The sequence below is a fragment of the Pongo pygmaeus genome, chromosome 5 (genome assembly GCF_028885625.2).
Source record: "Pongo pygmaeus isolate AG05252 chromosome 5, NHGRI_mPonPyg2-v2.0_pri, whole genome shotgun sequence".
Classification (NCBI taxonomy): domain Eukaryota; kingdom Metazoa; phylum Chordata; class Mammalia; order Primates; family Hominidae; genus Pongo; species Pongo pygmaeus.
This window is the reverse complement of record NC_072378.2, coordinates 70,202,601-70,227,365: the sequence shown is the minus strand read 5'-3', so window position 1 is coordinate 70,227,365 and position 24,765 is coordinate 70,202,601. Positions and strand designations below refer to the sequence as shown.

The 24,765-nt window shown below is 37.8% G+C and overlaps 2 protein-coding genes across 7 annotated transcripts in view; one reads left to right on the top strand and one right to left on the bottom strand.

Annotated features, from left to right (window-relative positions):
• Positions 1-5,452, top strand: part of B3GAT2 (beta-1,3-glucuronyltransferase 2) — a 98,297-nt gene extending 92,845 nt beyond the window's left edge. The window contains exons 3-4 of one of the 2 annotated variants that reach the window (XM_054492390.2): positions 4,688-4,836; positions 4,917-5,452. In XM_054492390.2, the coding sequence (XP_054348365.1) occupies positions 4,688-4,836; positions 4,917-5,003 (236 nt within the window). In that variant the 3' untranslated portion in view covers positions 5,004-5,452. Of the gene's footprint in view, positions 1-4,687 lie in introns of both variants that reach the window. The other variant, XM_054492389.2, reaches the window with a different exon arrangement.
• The window catches only part of SMAP1 (small ArfGAP 1), a 196,531-nt gene continuing 176,413 nt past the window's right edge, over positions 4,648-24,765 (bottom strand). For 3 of the 5 annotated variants that reach the window (XM_054492384.2, XM_054492385.2, XM_054492386.2), the window contains 4 exons: positions 13,944-14,068; positions 9,596-9,767; positions 8,398-8,705; positions 4,648-6,452 (listed from right to left, as the gene is read on the bottom strand). In XM_054492384.2, the coding sequence (XP_054348359.1) occupies positions 6,318-6,452; positions 8,398-8,705; positions 9,596-9,767; positions 13,944-14,068 (740 nt within the window). In that variant the 3' untranslated portion in view covers positions 4,648-6,317. The other 2 variants (XM_054492388.2, XM_054492387.2) reach the window with 2 other exon arrangements.

The window sequence follows — 24,765 nt, the reverse complement described above, 5'->3', positions numbered from 1 at the left end:
TACAGTGTGTGTGTCTTGGTCTTGCCTTTTCTGTTTCATTTTGGTAGTTTCTATCATTATGTGTTCGAGTTTACTCAACTTTTATTCTGCAGTGTCTCCTCTGCTGCTAATCCCATCCAATGTATTTTTCATCTCAGACATTGTATTTTTCATCACTGAGGTGACTTGGGCATCAGGCATTTTGAATTTTATGTTGCTAGATACTGGATGAGAGAGACATCTATGTATACACACAACCATACATAAAAACACATATATATGTAATGTTATACTATATTATAAATACATATGTATTCTTGAGCTTTGTACTGGGACACAACTGAGTTAACTTGGAAACATTTTGATCCTTTCCAAGCTTGCTTTTGAAGTTTGTTAGGCAAAACCATCTCAGCCTTTAGTTTAGGGCTAATCAATTTGACCTTACAACAGGCATGATAACCTTCCAAGTTCTCCTCCAGGTGCTCCAGCTGTTACTAGGTAGCTCCACTCTGGCTACTGAGAATGGGAACTAGTCCCCTCCAGTAATTGATTCACCTGCTCCTTGCCAGTGGTTCTGTACCTGGCCTGAGGTAGTTGTGTGAGTATTTGCTCTTCATACTCAGTTGAAGACTTGAGGAGAGCCGTCTACAGATCAGCAGAGTTCTTCCCTCTCTAGTACTCCACCCTGCATATCCTAGTTGTCTTGGCCTCCTCAAATTCTCAGTTGTTTCCTCAATTCAAGGGGACTGCAGAGCTTTCCGGGTTCCCCTCCCTGTGGTGTAGCCTGAAAACACACTTCAGGCAGGAAGCTGGGGCAGTTGTAGGGGTCATATTTCTCTTTTCTCAGAGATCTCTGTCTCATGTGCCTCTTTTCCAATGTCTGGAAACTTTTTTCAATCATTTTGTCTGCCTTTTCATTATTTAAAACAAATGAGGAAAAACCAGTCCCTATTGCAGTTTTGTCCAGAAATGGAAATAGCTTGTTGGACTTTTAAAGTCTTACAAATTTTCTACTCAGTAATCAGTAGGCATATATGGAGGTAGGCCCTATCCCTCTGCCTGAGAGGGAATAGTTATTCCTGAGTATCCATAATTGGTTTCAGGACTGCTACCGATACCAAAATCCATGGACGCTCAAGTCCCTGATATAGTGTTTACATATAACCTAGACACATCCTCCTGTATACTTTAAATTATCTCTAGATTACTTACCTAATACAATGCAAATGCCATGCAAATGGTTGTTATACTATATAGCTTTAAAACTTGTATTATTTTGACTGAGCATGGTGGCTCATGCCTGTAATCCCAGCATTTTAGGAGGCCGAGGGGGACAGATAACTTGAAGTCAGGAGTTCAAGACCAGCCTGGCCAACATAGTGAAACCCCGTCTCTACTAAAAATACAAAATTAGCCAGGTGCACGTCTGTAGTCCCAGCTACTCGGGAGGCTGAGGCAGGAGAATCGCTTGAACCCAGAAGGCAGAGGTTGCAGTGAGCCGAGATTGTGCCACTGCACTCCAGCCTGGGCAAAAAGAGTGAAACTCTGTCTCCAAAAACAAAAAAAGCCCTATTATTTCTTGTTGTATTGTCATTTTTTTATCTTCAGATATTTTTAATCTGAGGTTAGTTGAACCTGCAGATGCAGAATCTGCAGATACAGACGGTGACTATGTATCCTCCTCACCTAGCTCTGCTGAAGAAGTCAGGAAATCCTGCCTTCTCAGTGAATAATCATTTTTATTTGCATTTTTTTTTTTTTACTCAGCTGACCAGGGCAGAAAATCCTACGCCCATGATTTTCGTAAGCATCTCCAAAGTAACCAACATCTTTAAAGATAACGAATCTCACTAAAAAAGGAAAGATATAATACTTGAAGTACATATACTTGGAATTACCCAAGAAAACATCTTAGGTTGGGAATCAATGGTTTAGGATTCCCTTTACTGTGATTTCAGAGGGGAGAACTCTTTAACTCTGCCCCCAGCTTCACAGCAGGTCAGATTCCCCAAAAGTAACCCAGGGGTTGACCTAGTTAACATGCAGTCTCTCCTGCCAGCTGTGACCCGCTTCCTTTCAAGAGATCACTGAGCAAAGGAAATTACGTTAGCTGATTGAGGGGCATCTGAATTGTGCTCCTCCACCCCTTTGTATTAGAGAATAGAAAAACACTTGGGTACTGTGGAGAGCCACAGCTAACATGCCTCCAGGGTGCCGGCCTTTCAGGTGCGCACCATTCTCTAGTGACACCAGGAAAGGGGACCTTGCAGCAAAATGATGTATAGCTTCACAACTGGCTGTTAACTTTGCAGAAATTGTAGATTTTGCCACGTAATTCTGTGTGAAGAGCTGGAAGGATATTCCTGTGCCAAGGAAAGCAACAAAATAATCTGAATCCTTCAGTGGTCATGATGATTAATGTGTTAAAGTCTTAGGGGAAAATGAAGGAAATCAGATCCAGGTGGTTGCATATCATTTCCAGAAATTACCTCTGCACAATTTGAATTTGGATCCCATGTTTTTGAGAGAATGGGGAAATACACCCAGTATCCTGAAGCCATGTGAAGAATGTATCAGGAGTTTTAGTGTGACTGAGAAGGGCAGGCTCTCATCTGGATTAAAAAAAAAAAAGGATAAAGCTTATTTATAAGCATATGGAAAAAAGCAAGAAATCTTTTAACACTAAAATCTGACCTGTTGGAAAGGACACTTTACGTATCAACTTGAACCTTTGGCTTTTGCTGAGGTGTCTGGTGGTTGTCCTAGTTGTGTCTAAGGAAGGCTTCGGACTTGTTACCAGAGTTGCTATCACATGTAGGTGTCCTGGCTTTGCTACCTGGAACTTTCCCAAACCTTTTAAATCTGTCAACCAGTATTCTTCCAGCCATAAATGGTGGCTGGCATCACCTGCCCCTCATGATCACACTGACAATGGTATTTTTATTTATATATTGTAGTATCTTTTGAACTTGCTTTGCAGTCAGTGGAGTCTTTCCATACCTCAATTTTTCATCAGACATTGAGTTGAAGTGTTACACTTCTCTCGCAAATAAATGGGGAAGTTAGAAAATCAAGAAAGGTTAAATGAATTGGCCAGTGTCCCAGGGGCAGGGACCTAGGCAAAAACAAAAGGCTTCTAATTCCAAATCCAGTATTCTCTGCTAAAATGTGCCACCTCCCTCCCTTTAGGGTTGGTGGAGGTATCGATACTGGGGCTAGTCCTACAGCTAATGCTTTAGGATTCTTTGTTCTGCTTCACTCAGCACCTGCTGTACCATGTTATGTTTGTAAGTGGCTTAGTGTTAACTTTTCTCCAAAAGGCAAGCAGGGTCTGGAACAGGGAGACTGGCCCAGTCTGGCATCTGGAGAGGATGGTGGTTGTGGTGTTCTCACAGCTCCTCCATTACCACCTGGTATCATTTAGTATTACTTTGCAAACTGAATCATAAATTAACTCATTTAATGTAGAGAAGGGCAAAAGTTGCTGAGAAATGTTTTGGGGGTTGGTCCTCAGAGCTTCAACTCTGGGAGGGTGCCTGACTTGACAGTATCACCTTAGTCACTAAGGAAAAAGAGATCCGGGGCTTCATACCTTCAAAACAATTATTATTTGCTGAGATGGCAAAAACAATTGTAGAGTGCTTCAATGGTTGAGCTTTAAACAGTTTGTTAAACTACAGATTAAATACTAATGATTCTTTTTTCTTTGAGACAGGGCCTCATTCTGTTGCCTGGGCTGGAGTTGCAGTGGCACAGTCATAGCTCACTGCAGCCACAACCTCATAGGCTCAGGCAATCCTCCCACCTCAGCCTCCTAAGTAGCTGGGACTACAGGCACACACCACGTGCCACGACACCCAGCTAATTTTTGTATTTTTTGTAGAGACAGGGTCTCATTATGTTGCCCAGGCTGGTCTTGAACTCCTGGGCTCAAGTGATCCTTCTGCCTTGGCCTCCCAAAGTGCTGAGATTACAGATGTGAGACACTGTGCCCAGACAGTAATGATTTTTCTTATGACCAAACCACTGAAGAAAATTTACACTTATTTTTGGTAAATGAAATACCAAAAAAAAACTTTATCAGATGATGGCCTGATATCTCCTGCACTGATTTCTGCCCCACATACCCTTTTTAGATTGAACCAAATTAGAAATATAAACCAGATGATTAAAAATTAGGTATGATTCATTTTCTAGCTAACTGGCTTTACTTCTGTTGCTCCCTCTTCTAAATGCAAAATGAATCCAAGCAGTGCTGAATTTAAGGAAGCATACATAATTAATATTACAGGGCAGACAGGAGAGCTGGGCATGTGGTCTCATACCCCACGTGTAGTTAGGTAAGCATGTATGTTTTTCAGCTGCATTTATTTCTTAGTTATTCCTAGAGTGGCAAATGTGGGGGGTTGACCACTGTGAAACAGCAACTTATAAAATTCACCCTTTATTATCAACAGACTAAACTTCCTATTTTGCATAGATGCTCCTGTGCACACCTTTATTTTACACGGAATGTAAAATATTGTAATGATTGATTTTCCTTTGAGACTGTAATACAGGTAATGTTCCTATTCAACTTTGTAAACCAAGACCTGACACACAGTAGGTATTTTAAAAACTGTTTTGATGTGACCAAAATTATACAGAAAAAAGAGAAGTACACCAGTATTTTAAAGTCTCTTTTTTTTGTTGTTTATTTTTCACAAAGGATTTGCTGTAAGTCTTCAAGTCATTTTGTCCAATCCAAAAGCTGTATTTAAGCGTCGTGGATCCCAGCCAGGGATGCAAGAATCTGACTTTCTCAAACAGATAACAACAGTCGAAGAACTGGAACCGAAAGCAAATAACTGCACTAAGGTATTCATTACACTTGTGCTGCCCGACCTCGAGTGTCAGCATGAAGAGTGCGCTACCCAAGCTATTTCCTTCCCCTTTAGGTTCTCGTGTGGCACACTCGGACAGAGAAGGTTAATCTAGCCAACGAGCCAAAGTACCACCTGGACACAGTGAAAATTGAGGTATAAATTGAAGCAGCAACTGGTGCAGTTAGCCCAGCCAGTGGATCCATACGGAAGAGGATGTTTGGAGTTTAGGCTGCAGAGCATTCAGGTATTGTTTGTTTTACTTCAGTACAACAGCCTTTCTTGTCATCTGATGGACATCTGTTTAAATGGAGCTTGTCAGTTAACATAAGCTAATTGGATGGTTGGTACAAAATGTATGTTTTGTCTTCATTTGTTCTGCATGTTTTCTCTACAACTAAATTGAAAGATTTTTGTACAGTGCCGATACTGCAAGATACCACTCTGAGTATATTATATATTTTTTCTTTTTCTCCAGTTTGCCCTTATAATTGGTAGACTTGAACAGGTTGGTAGACTTGAACAGGTTTTTAAAACAGACAAGTATCTTGTCGGCTAAACGTTCCTGATTCCTGACTCTGCAATACTAAGTAATTTTTGGAAGGTTAGTGGGAGTATACATCATAGGAAATAAAAACCCAGAAATGAAAAGGTCTATGGAGTCATCTGTTTAATATAGGGAAATAACATTTTGTCAATACTAGGCACCATAAAATGTAAACACAATTACTGTCATAAACCTGGATATACCTTCAAGGATTGAAAGTGGCTTTGTTTTAGTTACCCTGTTTGCATATAGTGCAGAAAAAGGTCTTCATGTTAGCACTATGTACATTAAGAAGAGATCCAAATTACAAGAGAGGCAGATAAAATTTGAATTCTTTAAACATTCATTAAACTAAGTTTTGGAGTAACATCCAGGTTTATCTTCCTTTCACTAACCACGTGCCCTGTTAAGCACATCATAACAATAGCACAGTGAAGTGAATGATGAAGTAAAAGAATTTTGATACACTAGAAAACAGTGCTCAGTGAGACATTTACATTCTATTTATATGATTAAACATTTGATCATACGGTACCTTCCTACAGGATTACTGGCTAATTTTGGGGTGGGGTTTATACTGTTAGAGGTATTACTAACATGATAACTACTTCCCTTATATGCAAACATTAGAGCTATAATTTTATTGAGAGGAAAACTGATTTTGCAAGTTGAGCAGCTTCTCAACTAATGCAGTACATGAAATCATGGGAAATATGAGCAAAGCTGCCCTTGACATAAAATGGTTTATCAACCTGCTTTTCACCACATCAAATTGAATCAGTACAGACCAACACGGTCAATCAGGTCATTCTTAATATGAACAAATGGGTAAAAAGAAAAAAATATGCATATGAATAAACAGGGGAACTAGATGCGTTTCAGCAAGGAATGTCAAGTGGTAGTTCTGGATGAAACTTGTATTGCAGTTTTCATTTCCACAGTTGTGTGCTGAGAGTCTGACCCGATGAGCTTCCAGACCATCCTGCTGTTGTGCTGGGGGGCTGGCCAAAACCTGCAGTAGGGGTTGCACTACTGATACTCATGCCAGCCATTTGCTGATTCATCTGTGAAACATATAAAAGGCTTAGTTCAAGAGGCTTACTTCACTTTTAATTCTTGTTTCTTTAGCCACACAGTTGGTCATTTTTTCATTAATGTGAAAACTAGTCCAAGCACTGGAATAAAAACAGAGTACCATACAAATATTTCTTAAAGCAAATAGCTACTTTGTTCCCTTCTTTATCTACTTTCTAGATTCAGTTTCCCCAAAGATTAACCACAACTTAAAAAAAAATACCAAAGCAATCTTGGGATTTTAATGAGTCCGCTACTCTTTCACCTACACTAGGATATTGTGCTTTAACTACTAAGGAGTAAGAAAATTTTAGGAAGTAAAATAGTCTAAAATTATCCTATAAACTTTGTATGATAGATATTATTCTCTATTAAAATCTTATATACTTCCTAAATATTTTAAAAGTGGCCATAAAGCATTTATTTCTCTGGCTGATCTAACAACATAAACATCTAAAATTTATTTTCATTGTATACAATAAAGTATAAGATTACATGTATTTTTCTTCAAGACTGGAGTCAAATATATATATAAGCATCTTAACCCTGTGATTCTCTTACTTCCAAAATTGGTGATAAGAGAAGGAAAGGCAAGATTTACCATATAGTGAGTGGGTTTAAAACTTACACTCAGAGTTAGACTGTGTTCTTAATTTAATACATTTGACTTATTTACAGTTTCAAAGACACTAATATAAACTACATCACTAATCAGGCATAAGTGTCTGAAGAAGCAGATCACATCTTCATACCTACTAAAGGACATTTTAACCACCTTGTCATTGGCCAGTAGATTGCACTGATGGAGTGCTGGAGAACAGCATCACCCTTCTGCATTATCTGGAAGTAGGAGCCAGTATTAACTCCTTCCTAGTTCATCTAGCACCTTAACCTGAGCTGGGTGTGCTTCAGCATGTTGACCATGTGACTGACACTTAGCACATACAATTTTTTAGATTCCCAGCAGGTAGAGACCAATGTTTTACCTATATTCTTGTAAATGGTGGTAGCAAAATTAACTGGGATATATAGTGATTGTGCTATTGTTAGAAATCACTCTAGACTGTTCCCTGAATGCTCTAAAGGTAAAATAAGTGACCAAACAGAAACCAAGATTGCCAGAATGCTGGAGGAACATCAATGGGAAGTGTAAAAGGAAAAAGAGTGGGAGCATGAACCTCTCTAAGAGCCTTTGTCTGTGCAGCTAGAGAAAAGTCAGAACACAGCACCTGAAATAGAAATGTTCTATCTTAGCTCTAACTTAGGTAGAAATAGGATTTTATAATATGAGGGGATGTCTGGTTCACACCTTATGGGAATTGAATCTTTTGTACTCTTTTTAAACATAAAAGTCATTATAGGGTATGTAAAAAGAAAATACAACTTTACGAAGGTTTTTGAACAAAAAGAATTTTTACAGAGCCATGGGGCAGTAATCATCTGACCTGAAAAATAGCCTTAGATCCCTCATAAAATAGTGCTTTGAGAATATGAGGCTAGATTTTTTTTTCTAATAAAAGATCCTAAAATTATTAGTGAAGCTAAGTTGCCTAAGTGGACTGTAAAAACGTCCCGCCAGCAAGCTGGATAAAGCTTAATGCTAATCTCAGAGGTGGCAGAGAGGGAGTCTCCTGATGCCTAAGATAATTTCTGGCCATTAGCAAACAGATTAGTGGTGTTCACGTTACAGTTACATTACAATTTGAAATGAAAGACGTTTAACCTTTTTTTTACAGAGTACTCTAAAATAGGGATAATAACACATCATTTGTCTATCTGATACAACTTCATAATATTTATAGCTACTTTTGACCCTATAACATATTATCCCTATTGAATTCTTTCTGCCAGATCACTAGACTTAAAAAAAAAAAAAAGATTTAGAAAATAAATCTGGTTTGATTTGGGAGAAGCTAGAAAGTAAATGACCCCTACCTGTGAGAGGCTCCACTGGGGCTGCTGAGCTTGTGGCAGGCCAAACTTACTCTGGGGTGCACCCATTTGTCCCACCATTCCTCCTTGGGGGCCAACAACGTTCTGAGGAAGTGGCATCACACCAGTTTGTGCATTTCCCATAAACCCATTGGGCATGGGCATGCCCACCATCATGCTTGGACTCTGTCCCATCACATTTCCTATAAGGCCAGGAGCTGCAGGCACAGGCACGCCCATCGATGGAAAGCCCTGAAATGCAGCTGGTGCTTGTGAGGTAAATGGTATATTTGTGGGTCCCATAAATACACCTGCACCACAAAAAGAAAATGAATGAAGACAGAGCTATCACGTGTAGTTGCACTCACCTCTATAATCACAGAAAAATTGCCTTTCTGAACTACTTACAGCAAACATTTTAATTCCACTTTGGCTGCTCCTACTACTCAGACCAACCCACACCTAAACCCTGAGAGCTGGTTGTTTCTAGGATGCAGACAAATCAGTTATTAACCTGAGTAAATTTAATTAAGAAATGTAAATCATATGCAACAGCCACACAAAATATCTTCCACTGTGAAGACCAAACTATGTAGCATGACATCATACACTGTTTTATTGCTGACTTGTACCACTGATCCCCCAGTACGAAACAGGGAAGTGAGAGCTGACTGTATCTCGCTTCAATAGGTGTAGTGGGCTGCCAAACAATTTTAGCTCACATGTGAAATGCAGCTCATTATTTTAAAGGAAATGGTGTGAAAGATTAAAACTCTGTAAACAATAAGCCTTATGCTAATATTTTGTTATGATTACAAAAAAATTCTTAAGATTTTTTTTTAATCCATGTGGTAACTCAAGACTGTTTACCTGCAGAGAAAATATACTGTATGCCGTCATAAACTTCATGCAAATCAAGTTTCAATAATTCATCAAAGATAATCCGTGTTCTATAAGCTTGTGAAACAACATTTAGTGATCTATGAACAGCTTGTTAATTCCAAATAAAGTTCTGTGAATCCTGTACATGCCTCTTAATTTTTTAGTTCTAATGCTCGTTCATTTCGGCTTCATAGTTGTATAAACTGCAACAAAAGCACTCACTACATGGAACAATAAAAGATATGTAATTGATCTTATTATAACTACAAAGGATGTACTTCTAGTAATGTCACTGAAAGCAGATATCAAAATTCATTACCAGGAGTACTTTGCTGTTGAATGGTTCCTGTGCCATACAGAGATAAGATGGAGTCTTTGGAAAGTTGTTTCTTTGCCACTTCTTCTGATTTTGTAGTTTGCTCAGTGAATAAATCTAGATCCCCAGATGTTACTGTAGACAGGGTCGCAGCTGCTGGTGCAGAGGATGTCCCCTGAGACAAACACCAAAATAAGCTATCAAATTCTGCATAGTAAAGCGCAGCTTATCCATTACTTAAAATCCAAATAAAGTTATAAAATTAGACAGGAATCAAACAACTGTAGAAGGTAAAATGGTGCCATTCAAGAGGATCACTTACAAGCCCATATAAAAACATCTACAGTCAAGACAGTACTTCTTAATTTGAATCTGTTAATGTAGGTAGACTGAAGCATTTTCACAGTAAGTTGCATTTACTACCTAAGGTGACGCCAAGTTTTTGCTCATCAAATCCTGGGGCTCAACAATAGTTACAGATGAGAGGACCACCACTCCATAGCAACTACTGCTTCAAGAAACTGGTATCCTTTGGAATAAAGAACACTTCTACAACTACAACAGACTGTAAGAGGATTTGCAATGGCTACTTAAAAGGTTTTATCTTTTCAAAACCTGTATCATAGGATTTTTATACATCTAATCAGTTTTAACTGCAATATTAGACTGCTTCTTATCTATCCAGAAATGAAGGTACAGCAAAACTTTGACCATCTATAGTCTGAACATATCCTGCCCTTCACTTTTGGACAAGGGGGCAAATGAACACAAATACAAATAAACATGTAGATAATTAATATAAAACAAACATTTTCACTTAATCTCATATCTTGCACACAGTATTATACAATCACAACTGCTAACCTTAATCATCTCCATAGTCATTAAACATTAAATCACATTCACATGTTATATGGACTTGTTTTGAATATGAAAAGAGTTTCAAAGAATTCTATGAAGACTAGTAAAAGCTGGCTGATCCTTCTCAAACTAGAGAATAAGGTGAGTTGCAAGTGGAAATTAAATTCAAACATTTAATGTCCTCCTAGAACACCATGCAATAAGTTACCATCCAAACATTGTACTTATAAACTACACAGAACAGTATTTTGAATCTTATGACTAAGCAAGAATTTTAAGCAACAAAAAGCCACTTAATTTTCCAAAAATTCAAATATGTAAGAAATTAGATATCATGGAATACTAAATATCACAATACCATTGAATAAAATATATCTAAGCTACCAATGAAGCAGCAGCAGATCACAGAGCTAAGAGCATGGGCTGGAGCCTGTCTGCCAGGACTAGAGCCTGCCCCCATGACTTTCTGTGGTACACTCAGACATGTTACTTAACTTCTCCTTTCAGTCTCTCTCCTATAAACTGGGGATAAGCTTGATGATCACAAGAAGTGTTTTGCACAAAGGCTGGATTAAGTACTTGGTGTTTATTGTTAATATTGTTTATAAAACAAAGCCACTACATCACGAAGTGATCTTTTTATCACACTTAGTATCTGTTCAACCTAAAAGTCTGCTGAAAACCCTGCGGTCTATTCCCTGTGGATAAGAGAGAACTATAAAAAAACCCAAAATGTTGGGAAGCTATGATTCCACTCTCATAGTAGAGCAGCCTAATATTCACATACTGTAAACATCATAATATGAAACATCTGCCTCAACAAGGACACAGTCTAAAAACAGCCAAACCAATCAGCAGGACTAGTAAGCACTCAAATGACCACTTACTTTTTGGTGCTCCATTCGCCAGCACTATGACCCCAGGATAAAAGGGGAACAACTTCTGCCTCTCATTTTACACTTCAGGAAGCTGCAGACCATCTAACCGAAGGCTTTCTGGCCTTCTGAGACCCAAGGGCTTAACCAAGAAAAAACAGGACTCAGCCCTTGTGTATGTCTAGGTACTGTTGGTATATGCATATGTATATGTATATGTATATGTATATGAAAGAACAGGAAAGGGGTTTCTCCATGTCAACAATGAAGACTCTGGAACTGTTCCTCTCCAGCCCCCAAAACACAGGTACACTCCTGTCAGCTAAGTATTTCTAACTAACCCCTTTAAGAAAGACTAGACCCCAGAAGGCAGATGATAAAATCAATCTATTTCATATTCATAAGTTAGAAAATATTTTACTAGAATTTGTATATACTCAGAAAATAACACAAGGAGTGAAATAATACAGGGTTCAGAAGAATTCAAAATCTTGGTGTCCACAACTAGTTTGAGCTCAACTTCACGTATTAAAAACCCACCAAAATGAGTAAATTACATGGTAGCAATATATGCATAAAATCTGTAGTTTCAGCACCATCCCCGACTTTCAAAGGCATTATTTTGAAAATATGTCTGGATTTTTTTTTTTTTTTTTTTCAGACGAAGTCTCACTCTTGTCCCCCAGGCTGGAGTGCAATGGCGTGATCTCGGCTCACTGCAACCTCCGCCTCCCGGGTTCAAGCAATTCTCCTGCCTCAGCCTCCCGAGTAACTGGGATTACAGGCACACGCCACCACGCCCAGCTAATTTTTGTATTTTAAGTAGAGACGGGGTTTCACCATGTTGGCCAGGCTGGTGTTGAACTCCTGACCTCAGGTGATCCACCCACCTCAGCCTCCCAAAGTGCTGGGATTACTGAACCACCATGCCTGGCCAAATATGTCTGGATTTTAATCTCTACATGAAGTTTAGACGAAAGATACTACTGTTCACCAAATATTTTACAGGGCTCAACATAACTGGTACAATCTAACCAGTGCTCAACAAAGCAGTGTTCCAAAAAGAAGTATTAGATATGATTTTAAAAATTAACCCTATGTCCTACCAGGTACTGCTCAGAATGCCTAAAGTCTGAAGGCCAGCTGCCACCCCTCTTAAAGCCAGAGGCTACACTCCTTGTCATGGCACTACTTGTGCTTAAGAATTAAACGACGTCTGCATTGTTCTACTTGCTGCTTTAATACAGAACAGAACACGTGAAGTACACTGAAACCTCAGAGGTGGGATCGAACTCTCTTAAGCAGCTAGAAAGCAACTGTCAGACCCCAGTGACAGTGCTAAATAAGTCTAGCAGGTATAACAGCCACACTACAATGCTAGACTAAAAATAAATGGCTTTTCACTTTCTGATTGTCAAATATCCTAAATACTTCTTTCCAAAGACACAATATTAGACAATTTTGTCACATGTACACCTATGCCTGTACCAATTTGTAAGTTAATTAATGTTAACTGAAATAACAGTAACAATACTCTCTTTTTTGTGTGTGTTATAGGAGGGGAAGAAGGGGCAAAGCCATAAAATAAGCTATTTTGCTGAAAATAAACACTACTGCTGCAGACAATTTTGATAAAGATCCATTTAATTATTCCTAAGAAATCTACTTGTTCCATTCTAATGGTAACTATATAATGACTATCATAATAACAATAAATATGTGCAACAGAAATATGTTACCAGCCTTCTTATAAGACATTGACTTTTTCTTATTAAAACTGCCTGCCAGAACAATTCAGATTTGACTCAGTTTTTCTATGGAAAAGGAAATATTTTATCTCAAAAATTATGCTGCACAAACTGGTTGTTTATTTGTAAAGTATAAACTTAAGATAGAATCTTAATGTTGTATGCTTAAGAGTAATTTGTTTCCTGAAAGTTCATATAGTTCACATTACAAAAATTCCATGTAATGTTAAGAATGCAATTCAAAATTTCTTCACCATTAATACTTTTATTAAAATATCCCAATCATTAATTGTTCTAGATTTTTAAAAAATCACTTAAAAAAAAAAAGCAAGGTAGATTTTAAGGCTAACTTAAAACATAATTTACCTTCATTTTACCTTTATTTTAAAAAGACAATGAGTACTGAATTTGCTAGAACTTCTGCAGTCAATATTTACAAACAGCCACAGTTTTAAAAGCTCTGAAGTAAGGGACCTTGTTGATCTCAGGAAAGTTGAGGTAGTCAGGGTTTTTCCACTTGTTCATTCTACATACTGTTGTTTCCCTAAAGCAAGGGTTAGAACTTTAAAGACAGTGAATATTTTAGGTTTTGTGGGCTATACATTCTCTGTTGTTAATATTTAACTCTGCTTTTGTAGCAGGAAAGCAGCCACATACAGTACGTAAACCAGTGGGAGCGGCTGTGTGCCAATAAAACTTTATTTGCAAAAACAAGCTGCTGGCTTAGTTTGCAAAACCCTGGCCTAAAGAACAGGAGACTTTTAAATCAGTTACTGCTCAGGAACAATTCTTCCAAAATTGAAATTTTGAAACTTTTCAAAAAGGAAATAAGCAGCAACCATATAAAACCATATTCTTATCACATACCTGAGCTGGGGGCATGACTGTTGCAGGTAAGGGATTAGAAATCATCGGTCCAAAGATGTCCAGATCATCGTTCAGGGGTGGCGCCGTTGTGTTCCCATTGGTCACTGGTGCCACAGCAGGGCCATCTGAAAAGAATATAGATTCTCGTCTTAACGTAGAATATCTTAAATTACTTGAAACATGGCATTATTTTAAAAATTGATATATGATTAAAAAAAAAGAACAGTTCAAAAGTTGGTAAAACATTTGTTCTCCTTCTACCCACCCCGGATCCCCTTTCCCAAAGAAACCATTTCCAGTTTTGTCGATTCCCCCAGAAATATTCTTTATCCACTGGTTTCTAGGTATATATCCAAACCTCCTTTTTAACCAATGGTATCATACTATTCACATTATTTTGCACCCTAATTTTTTTTAACAAAATCATAGATTTTTATGGTGCTTCCTATATGCCAGGCACTGTTCTGGGTACTTTACATGTATCAACTCATTTAATCCTCATAACCTTATGAGGTAAAAACTACTTTTGAGATAAGGGGCTAAGGTGGAGTTTGATACCACACTCATTAATAATCCCTCTCCATAAATGTATGTGTGAGGGTGTGTGTGTTTTGGAGATAATATCATTTTTACCTACCATGGAAATAAGTTTTGATGATCTAAAACATCTGAAATGTTATGTTTTAAAGTCACAACATGGAAGAAAACTAGATAGAAAAAAGAAAACACACATACAATACTTAAACTGATTCTACAGGAAGCATCCATAAAACTCCAAAATAAGTCCTTTCTTTATTCCAGCACAGCCACTTTTAGTGATGGCTGTACCAAGCCACTGCACTGTACAGGGAAAGGGACTCTGACAGAGCTTCCTATTTAAAAATTCAAATTAAAAAACAGTTTTTAAAACTGTAATTTCAAGAATTCAAAACCGGTTTATTTTATATCCCCTTTTTATGTTAGTGAACATTTATAAGGGCTGGGGGCAGGAGCTGAAGTGGAGTGCTGTGGGTCAAGTTTGCATGCACAGCACTCCAGGACTGGAACATCTCACAAGGTTCAGTTTTCTGTAACCACAACCAAGTAACAGTTCAGAGCATCATGACTCCAGCCTCTTGAGAGTTATAGCCTAATTAACCTTCTATCTTAACAATTTACAGTCTCATTTGATCTCTCTTTGGTAGACCATACTCTCATCAAAGGGAAATTTGTCATCTTTACAAACCTTTTCAACAATGAATGGGATATCTTGTACAAAGTAGATACTCAAATACTGACAAATTCAATGGAGGATCTACCATCTCATTCATATTTCCACCACAATCCACAGAAACTTAGAGAGTTCTTGTCTTTTTCCAAGTATAACTATAGAAATTGGTATCTTATTTCCCTGTTTAAGCTTCAGTTACAAAGAATTATTAACACATAATCATGATAAAATATTTTTTGCTATTTAATTTACAAAAGACTTTGTAAAGCCCAAATTAGGTTAATCTGGAAGTTATTTAACTGCAAATTTTTCAAGTCATTTTCAGTGATATCACATTATCACAACCATTAAAAGAAACATATTGATATGTATTATACATGTTATATCTATATCTAGTACTATGGACAATTAAAAGGTGAAGCAATAAAACAATGTATATAGATTATAATTTATAATATATGGAATTTTAAACTGAGACAACTATCAAAGTATTAAGACTCATACATGAAAACAATTTTTTTCATTTCTAACCCTTTCAAATGGCAATATTCACTTTAAAGTTAGACCTCCTTAAAGCGCTACTTTGTTTTCCAGTTCATTCCATACCCCATTTACATGATGTATAGTACATTATATAAATATCAGCCAGAAATAAAGTGATACTTTAAAGGGACAAGGCATTCTAGGTTTAAAAACACAACTAAGGAATATCTTTTTTGTTTGTACCTACACTTCAGTAAAGAAAGTCCAATAATAATGACATATAAGCCAGTGGTGCTTTAACTCGTGAGCTACAGAGTTAGAGATGGGCAAACATCATCATCAATTAGACATGTTTCATTCTATCACATGAATTGAGGAAGCACTTTATTAGCTGCAAATATAATTATATATAAAATGTATATATATATGTACAAATTTTATATGTTTATAAAATTTAAACTCAAATAGAAGCACATGTCCTCTAAAACAATGTAAACTACAACCAAAATGAAAGGAAAAAAACGGTGACAAGCTGAATATAAGCAACTATTTCCAGTTTTTCCGTTACAGTTGTTTTTACTTTATTAAGTAGTAGTTTACAAAATCAGACAAATTTATGAAAAAAAAATTAACATGAGAAAATCCCGCTGATTTTTTGGCAAACCGAGAAAATACTATCAATTGCTTTTTACCATAGCACATGTCAATCTAGTTCACAGAACACCAGTGTGCCCAGGATGCACTTAGTGAGAATCACAAAGTTCATCCACTACAAACCAATGCTATGTCTTATTACTTTTATAAACTGTACAGCTTTCAGAAATTTTAAGACTGTTCTACTTAGTACCTTAGACTCCTCTCAGAATATTTACTTATACTTTCAAATCTAAACCACATTTGGTATCTAGCAATACATTTTCTAATCCGTAAAACAACACACAGCACATTACTTGGTTTCTGAAGTCTTATTTTACCTTTAACCCCCTTTAGTATCACATATGTGACTAATAACTTCTCCAGTGTCACAGAGCAGGAGCAAAGTCTTAGATTGTAATCTTATTCGATGTTTACTGTAAAAGCAACACATTCTTGCAAAAGATTCAAACCATGCAAAAATGAAGAAACTAAAAGTACCATAGATGGTGGTGACAGTTGTGCAATGTGAATATACTTAATGCCACTGATTATATATTGTAAAATATTTAAAATAGTAAATTTTATGTGTGTTTTACCACAAGTTTAAAAACAATGTATATACGATCATACAAAAATAGTCTTCTTTATATAAAATTATGTATGTGTAGGTTCGGGATTTGCATTCTGTGATACTGCATGTGCCTATAATAATTTATTTATTTAATGTGTGACTCAAGAGAATTTAGGTAGTTTCCAGATTTTCACCATAAAAACAGAACATTCCTCTATATAAAGTCTACACAGCTCATGTCCCTTCACTGCAACGTAACTTGAATTCTGTTTTTACCACTGCACTATAAACAAGTCCATATTCTCTTTCCATGTGTTTTTTTATTATTATTACTATATTAAAATTAGCCTCTTGAAATTTCTGGCATTTCACACAAACAACAAAGTTGTGATCTCTCTGTAACCAGCCACCATGGTTAATGGAGCTGTCGTGAAGTCAATTCACAAGGTAAGTCTGAGGGACTTCGGAATCCTTTTTAGAATGAGACAGAGGAAGCACCTGCTTAGGGACAGCAATCTTTGTGGCAAGGCTGACACTGTTTTCAATTGATTAAGAAAGACTTTTTCATACTCCTCAAAAACCTGAGGTAAGAACTTTCTGCCAGGCCTCACCAAGATTTTTCTCTACACGGCATCCTTGTGATGAGCATAGGTGACTGCTCTCTGCTCTCACCATCTGCAACATACCTGCCCCTTTTGTCTCTACTCCATCTTCTCCCCATGTTGTCCCTTAATAGTGGGTTCCAGATTTCACAGCCATCAATTTTTCTAGTTACTATCAAAGCTATGCATTCACAGAATTGTTGAAAAAACAAATTCTTAACCTAAATGAAAACTTCTCAGCCTTGCAAAATTGGTAAATACAAGTTCCCAATGGGTTTTCAATAGTTGCTAATTTTACTTACAACATTTAGCTCGCTTAACACATTATTTAAAAGGGATTGCTTCAATTCATTTTGAAGGTCACTGTGTTTTTAATTTTCAGTGTTTAAAAAGGACAGTTAAAGACTCGTTATCATTACCATCATTATAAACATCACATTCATCCTGGATGTTTTTAAAGAATGTTTACATGTTATCATTTTTGTCCCCATGCAAGATGAGAAGGGCATCTCCTTCCATTATCTCCAGTTATACCAACTAGGACACAGAGCAATGAAAAGACTTCCTCAATGTCATTGACCTTTTTAAGCAGCAAAATTTGTACCAGAACAGAGTCTTCTCACACCTAGACTAGTGCTCTTTTCTTTAAACCACATTTCATCAAAAGCCATGTAATTTCAACTGCACCTAATTATAAACAAATCACTTAAAGTTCTGAAAATTAAAAAACAACTTTAAAATAGTTTATAATTATTTGTACTAAATTTGAGAAGCAGTTACTTAAACAGTCTAAAAATCATTTGGTGCCACACTCAAAATTTTCCTCATCATGTCCCCACTCCACTGTCCTGTACTGACACCAGTATCTTTTCAGTTTTTAGGGAGGGATTCAAGTGGATATGGTCATCAGTAAGCAAACTGGGCTCCTGGAAGCAACTGTGGGATATAATCAGGCCTTGGTCAACTAAGAATATTCACAAATTATTGGGAGTTAAATGCATCCTTTTGATCATGGGCCCACTAATAACATGGTCTTTGCTGATTAATAAAAGCTCAGAGGCCACAAAATCAAGAAAATACCAAGATATTGAAAACAGTTATTCAGATAAATAACTTTAACATTTAGAAAGCATAAGGCTTATTCAAATTAAATATTGTAAATCACCATAATGTAAGAAAAACATTTAAATCAGCATGGGTTATACCTTGTTGGTGCATGCACACACATGTACAGTCACACACACACACACGGAAACTTCCTCTTTCAGGGGAGAGAGAACATCAGACCACACAGTGCCTTCTATGAGATTAGGGGATGTGTGTGAAAACTAATCAAAATTCACCGTAGACATGCACCTTGCTCAGCTACAGAATGATGGTGGAAGCAGCAGGAGGCAGCAGTCCCCCTTTAATTAGTATGCAGAAACAGTAGCTGGTGGACAATAAAAATAATGGGAGATCCAGAGTACAAGAAAAGCCTAGGGCAAATGGAGGAAATTCAGCTGGGAATATCATAAAGAACGATAAGGAAGCACAAAGGACCTCTTGGAAAGGCAGTGAGCAAACAGAAGAAATTAGGACAATGCAGTAAAATGAAGACAGGATTTCCATCTTAAAGGCAAGACATCAAACCTACACTTAAGTAGCTTGTGGTAAGTATTTTCTTTCTTCATTACCTTAAGATGTTAGGCTAGTGTCTTATTTGGGAACTGAATTGATAGATGAATGTTTTTAACTACCCACATATGAGAAACTGACAGGAAAAGATTAAAATGTTTTCAGTTGCAGAAAAAAATTGTTAAAATCAGTGCTACAACTTCCAAGAACAGAAGGCATTCCCAGCATGCATTCACTGGCCCACTTCACATCATCACACTGAGAGATGTTAGAAAGAGGTAACATTTCAAATATGACAAAGTCATGAGGGCCAGTCTCTTGTCACCTAAAAATCCTCAATATGGGAAGTGAGCCAAATGACTCTATTAATTGTAACGATACCAGAATTCATCTGATGCCAATAATCCAAATGAGGATAAGGTAAATAAAGTATTTTTAACAATATTGTCTCCCCTTGGCACATTCCAAGTGCCTTTAAATTTATAAACTAAAACTAAAAGGAAATAAGAATACAACACTTCATATTTTAATACAAGTTTAAACACTAATATTTATTTAAGTACTATGTGCCAGATACTCTGATCAATAAAGTATCTCAGTTTAATCCTTACCTCACCTGGAGGGAATCTGCACAATAAGCCTAGGACTTCAACACGGGTCTCAATGGTGCACTCAGAAAACTCAACTGCTATAACCACTTTGAGAAATGTTTCCTGGTGTTCTCAGACAGAAACAGGTGCCCATTCCCTACCCAGAGTTACAATAATTTATATGACCATTGACCTACCTCCCTAAAATAGTGCCCTGAGGGCAGGGGCTGGCTTCACTACCCAGCCCAGGCATAGTACTTGGCACAAGCTCCTTTCTGAGGCACAGGATGACTCCTGAGCCCACAACACCCAGCACCACCTCCACTGCAGGCCATACCATCCACAGCAGGTCAGTCAGGCCTACAAACTCTACCTCCAAATGTTCCGCTAATCCAGGGGCTGCAAAGTAGAAGCCTTCCCAAGCATCTTATCCTTTTCATCTTTAGTTTTTATGGCAACGGAATGTTCTTAGGCTGAACAGGCATGCCTCAGTATTCCAGAAGCCTCTTTACTCCTCGCTGGCACCACTTTTATAGCCCAGAGCCATGACCAGTCCCACCTGCTTCGTCACCAGGAAGAGTGCAGCTGCCTCATTAATTTAATGCCTGACACAAAGCACATACTCAATACATGATTAATTGAAATGCTTTCCAAACACAGGTTATGGGAGGATTTCTTGGTGACAGCAGAGCCATGGCGGAAAACAAATAGTAGCTCAGGTGATCCTACTTTTGTGGGAGAAAAGTGAAATAATGACACTATTTTTGAAAAGTACAAGCAATCTCCTGGCTACAAATCCTTTTCAGTCATCATCCTAATTACCACCAGCACATTTAGCCCTAGCTGATCCTTCCTCCTGTAAAATTGCCTCTCTTAGAGTTTAGAGCCACATTCTCCTTGAAGACTCCACAGCCATTGCTACCAATATCCTGGACTGGCTCCTCTTCCTCTGTTTTCATAGACACAGCTTCCACGCAACTATATGCCTATGAGATTACAACTGCTTCTTAACTAGAATCCCTACACCAGGGCTTCCCCTTTCCAGCTGAACAAGTACAGTGAGGCTGGAATTCTTTTTTTTTTTTAATTAATTAATTTATTTGTTTATTTATTTTTATTTTATTATTATTATGCTTTAAGTTTTAGGGTACATGTGCACAATGTGCAGGTTTGTTACATATGTATACATGTGCCATGCTGGTGTGCTGCACCCATTAACTCGTCATCTAGCATTAGGTATATCTCCTAATACTATCCCTCCCCCCTCCCCCCACCCCACAACAGTCCCGGAAGTGTGATGTTCCCCTTCCTGTGTCCATGTGTTCTCATTGTTCAATTCCCACCTATGAGTGAGAATATGCGGTGTTTGGTTTTTTGTCCTTGCGATAGTTTACTGAGAATGATGATTTCCAATTTCATCCATGTCCCTACAAAGGACATGAACTCATCATTTTTTATGGCTGCATAGTATTCCATGGTGTATATGTGCCACATTTTCTTAATCCAGTCTATCATTGTTGGACATTTGGGTTGGTTCCAAGTCTTTGCTATTGTGAATAGTGCCGCAATAAACATACGTGGGAATTCTTCCTCTCAATCATAAATGTGTCTCCAGTGCCCCTCTGTCCAAAGTTCAGTGCATCACTGTTGTCACAGCACCTCCCAGGACTATTCTACCTGCTACCTCACTGGTCAGAACCGTAACATACCCTCCTGCTAATCTGTTCCAACTGTCCTAACATAGCACTTGTGTGCCCTATGATAAGATACACATGGGTTTTAAATCATAAGATCCTCTACAAAGGTACAGCTCTAAAAGCTGCATTTATCTGGGCATTTGCTTTTCTTTTCCAACTGTTATTCACTCTAAAGGTGATCTCCATAAAACATTAGATTTTACTTGAAATAAGTTTGCATAGCACAAAATAAACTTATTCTCCTCTAGCAGCAGCAAGAAAAAATCAACCTCTGAATTAAGGAAAATAGAATTTAAATTGGAATTTTAGCATTAATCCAGATTTCAAAATGAATTCTCACAACCAGTTCTCTTAGATAATCCCATCTTTTCCCTCAATGATAATTCTGTCTTCCAGTTTCTGGACAGCAGCCCCATCCCCCTCTTGCGCTACTATAAACACACAGAGCTGCATCTTCTGGTGTTTACCAGTGTTCCATGAACTCTGCTGGTGCTCAATAAATACTAATTGAATTCATCCTTTACTTGAATGTCAAGAGGCATTAGCTGATCATAATCTATTTGCACAAATAAGAAAAAATGTCAAAGAGCAACATGAGATTTTATGTATTACTAATCTAGTTTAAGGCAGATAAGAATGTGACAAATGGCTGTTTTTCATTACCATTTTTGACTGAGCATGAACCTTCTACCTGTAGTACACACTTGCTACAATGAAAACTCCCAAATCTAATTCTTCTTCCATAACTAGTGAAGCGTCATCATAACCAGTGATGAATTTAAAGTGGAAACAGCACTGTTTAAAGAAGGCTGCTTCCATGATATGAAGTGATTCTCTCCTTAATGGAAAAACTCCTTAAAGCTTTCTGAATTTTCATGTTGATCAAAGAACCCTTTTTATTTTCTACTCAAGAAACCATTTAAGGTTTTCTCCTTAATTTTTATTATTACTTGGAATTCCTTTATATTAAAACACAAGACTTGATTTGTAACATCAACTCACATGTCTTATTTTAGTAAATTCAAGTCACAAATGTCCATTTGAAGCATATTAAACTTTTCAAGCTTTAAGTTGTTTTCAATTTGTTTAAGTGTGCCTGAGAGCTAAGTGGAGCTATTTATTTTTATTTTTCAGTTAATTTTTCATACAGTTAAATAGTATTTAGGCTAATTTGCTAAAATGACTAACATGGTCTTAAAAGGTAATCCTAATCCTCTTACTGTATTTGGCCCTCCCTTTTCAAGCCACTACCAAATGCCAGTCTACTGTGCCAGCAGGGAAATCTACTACACATTTCTACAAACCAGCCAACTTCTGATCACGGGATTCTCTTATGCACAGGCACTATGATGCTGTGCAAGGGCAAGAGCCCCATGGTGCTACTGTCTTTCAGAAGACACCACACACACACGCACACATGTGTACACACACACGCACACTGATTTAGAGCTATCTGAAATAGCTGAGAAGTGGTATAAGGAGGAAGCTTTGTAGAACTGATTGTTTAAAAAATAAATATATATCAAATCACTGCACCATTTTATGGCCTCAAAAAACAAGAAATATATAAATATGAAACCAGATTGTATAACCAAATTTCTTTCTAAATGTTTAAAATGGTGATAAACTAGATTCCTGAGGCCACCCAATTTCCTCAGTTCTTTTAGTCAACTGCAAATCCATCAGAGGCCACAGACCATGCTTTGCAATCACTGTTTCCCTCTATCTCCCTCTTTCTCTCTAATGGTAGTGGCTATTCAAGGAATAACCCAGCAGGAGTCCTACTGTGTGTTACTCAGCATAATTTTTGAGTCCCTTCTCCACACATTCCTTCAAAGGCCTGTACTACCTCTTGGTGATCTCCCATGACCTGGTGTTCAGGTTATAGTCTCAGCACAGGACTGTGTGCAAGTTACTGTGCTAGGTGCTTCACATAAAGCACACCATTTATTCTGGCCCTCAGCTACAGAAGAGTTCCTATTTCCATTTCCCAGATGAAGCTGCTAGAGGGCAGACAAAACCCAGGTACTACCTCTAAACCAAGTGTCCCGCCCCCATGACTTAATACTGCCATCTATTGATTTGATGAATGGGTCCAATGTCTATTTTGTGTATAGCACAATCTCACCTGTCACAGCTCAACATAGTGTTAAGATTCTGAGCCCTGAAGTTAGACTACTCAGTCTAAATCCCAGTTCTGTAATCTACCAGCTGTGTGACCTTATGCAACTCACTTAACCTCTCTGTGCCTCAGTTTTCTCTTCTATAAAAGCGAAATAATGATAGTTCACCAATCTCAGGGCTGTTGCAAAAATTCAATAAATAAATATCTGTCAGCACACAAGACAGCCCCTGGCATCTAGTTAGCAGTATCTGATTATTAACATAATAAGATAATTTAATACTTGGGTTAGATGCCTTGCTTTGGTTCATCTTAAGAGCTGAAATTAGACTTTGGCATTAAACAGATCTAGGTTTGAGTCCCAATTCTATAGTACAGCAGCAGTACCTTGGAAATTAATTTTTGTTAGCTTATTAGTTGTTAGTTTTATTATTAGTTAATTAAAAAAAAAAAAGGGAAAAGTGTGTGTGGGTGTGTAAAATACTCGCTACCCTAAAGAGCTGCTGTCAGGATGAAATGCAACTGTGCCAGATACCACAGACTGCCAAAGCCCCATCTGGGCGCTTCTTGCTGGCACAGCCTACCTCCACTCTATAGGATGAATACTAATTTCCTAGCCTCTCTTGCAACTAGTGAGGTAATATAATCCAATTCTGACCAAGCATACCCTGGGAATCCTGCTGGGGAATTTTCTGGCAAGTTTTTACTCCTGAGAAAAGAAACTGGTAAGGAAAAGCCATCCTTTAGGCGTGGTCCTATGAGGATAGGATGCTGCATTTTCCATGTGTTGGCCATAAGGCGACAAGCCTCCAGAGTAAAGCCAGTGCTGTGATGAGGGTGGCAGAATGAGGAGAAGCAAAGAGGAACCTGGCTCCCTGCGCTCACTGTTCCACCACTGCACAGCCCCAAACCACCGTGTCTCCAGATTTCTCTTCAAATGAGATAATTAGATGTCCTTATGTTTAAGCCATTTTCAGGCTTCCTGTTACTTGTAGTTTGAAGTCGCCTCATTCAGAGGTCAATTTTACTCCTCTCAACACCTAACAATTCTTTGTCCTATCCACCAGCACATTCTCTGGAGGTTCTGTGCTGTTTCTAAGAAGCTGTCCCTTCTTGCTCTCTTCTAAAGTCTGTGATATCATCAACTCACCCAACAGCACCTGTTTCTGGTGTCAGTTCCCCAACTGCCCTACTACTGACTCAGGACCACTTGCAAGTATCTGCCCATTGCTAGTTACCTTACACCAATATATTCATGTAACTGCATTTTCTTTCCTATGCAGTGTGACTACAT